The 528-nt window shown below is 55.1% G+C and overlaps 1 protein-coding gene across 1 annotated transcript in view; it reads right to left on the reverse strand.

Annotated features, from left to right (window-relative positions):
- Window positions 1-8: 8 nt before the first annotated feature.
- CSUI_002094 (hect-domain (ubiquitin-transferase) domain-containing protein) overlaps window positions 9-528 on the reverse strand; it is a 14,253-nt gene continuing 13,733 nt past the window's right edge. The window contains exon 9 of the mRNA XM_068062296.1: window positions 9-528. This exon is cut by the window's right edge and continues 3,159 nt beyond it. Coding sequence (XP_067925728.1) covers window positions 523-528 — 6 coding nt within the window. The 3' untranslated portion in view covers window positions 9-522.

The following is a 528-nucleotide window of genomic DNA, read 5'->3' on the forward strand; positions in this document are numbered from 1 at the left end:
CTTCCTTGGCGGGAGATGTCAATTGATTAACTGTGTCTCTACGTCTCGCTTCTTCTACACGGCCGCTCCTCCTCGCTCGCCCGTCCTTTTTTTTTGTCTTCTCTTCATGTTTCTCTCCCTGCGTCAACAATGTCGTCGCGTCCTTATTGCTTCCACCCGAATCCGTCTCCTCTTTCAGTTCAGCGGCGCTTTTCTCCGCAGATCCCTCGGAACCTGTCCTCCTTCCTCTTCTGCGGCTCCCCCTGGAAGTGCTGTCGACGCTGTTCCTATCAGCTGCCTCCTGACCATCATTCTGGCTTGTGATCTCTGTATGCTGTTTCCTTCCGTTATCTCCCTCCGCCCTTGCGTTCAGTGCCGGTGAGCCACTTCGCTCACTCTTCCAAGTTCCCCTCGACCCTGTTGCGGCAGCCGCCTTTGTCCACGATATCTCCTTTCCTCCTCTTCCTCTTGCCCTACGCAGTCGCTCACAATCACCGCAGCTGCTGTCCTTCCCGTGCGACTCTTCTTCTTGTTTGCTTCTAGTCACGC

This window comes from Cystoisospora suis, assembly GCF_002600585.1.
Source record: "Cystoisospora suis strain Wien I chromosome Unknown contig_876, whole genome shotgun sequence".
Classification (NCBI taxonomy): Eukaryota; Apicomplexa; class Conoidasida; order Eucoccidiorida; family Sarcocystidae; genus Cystoisospora; species Cystoisospora suis.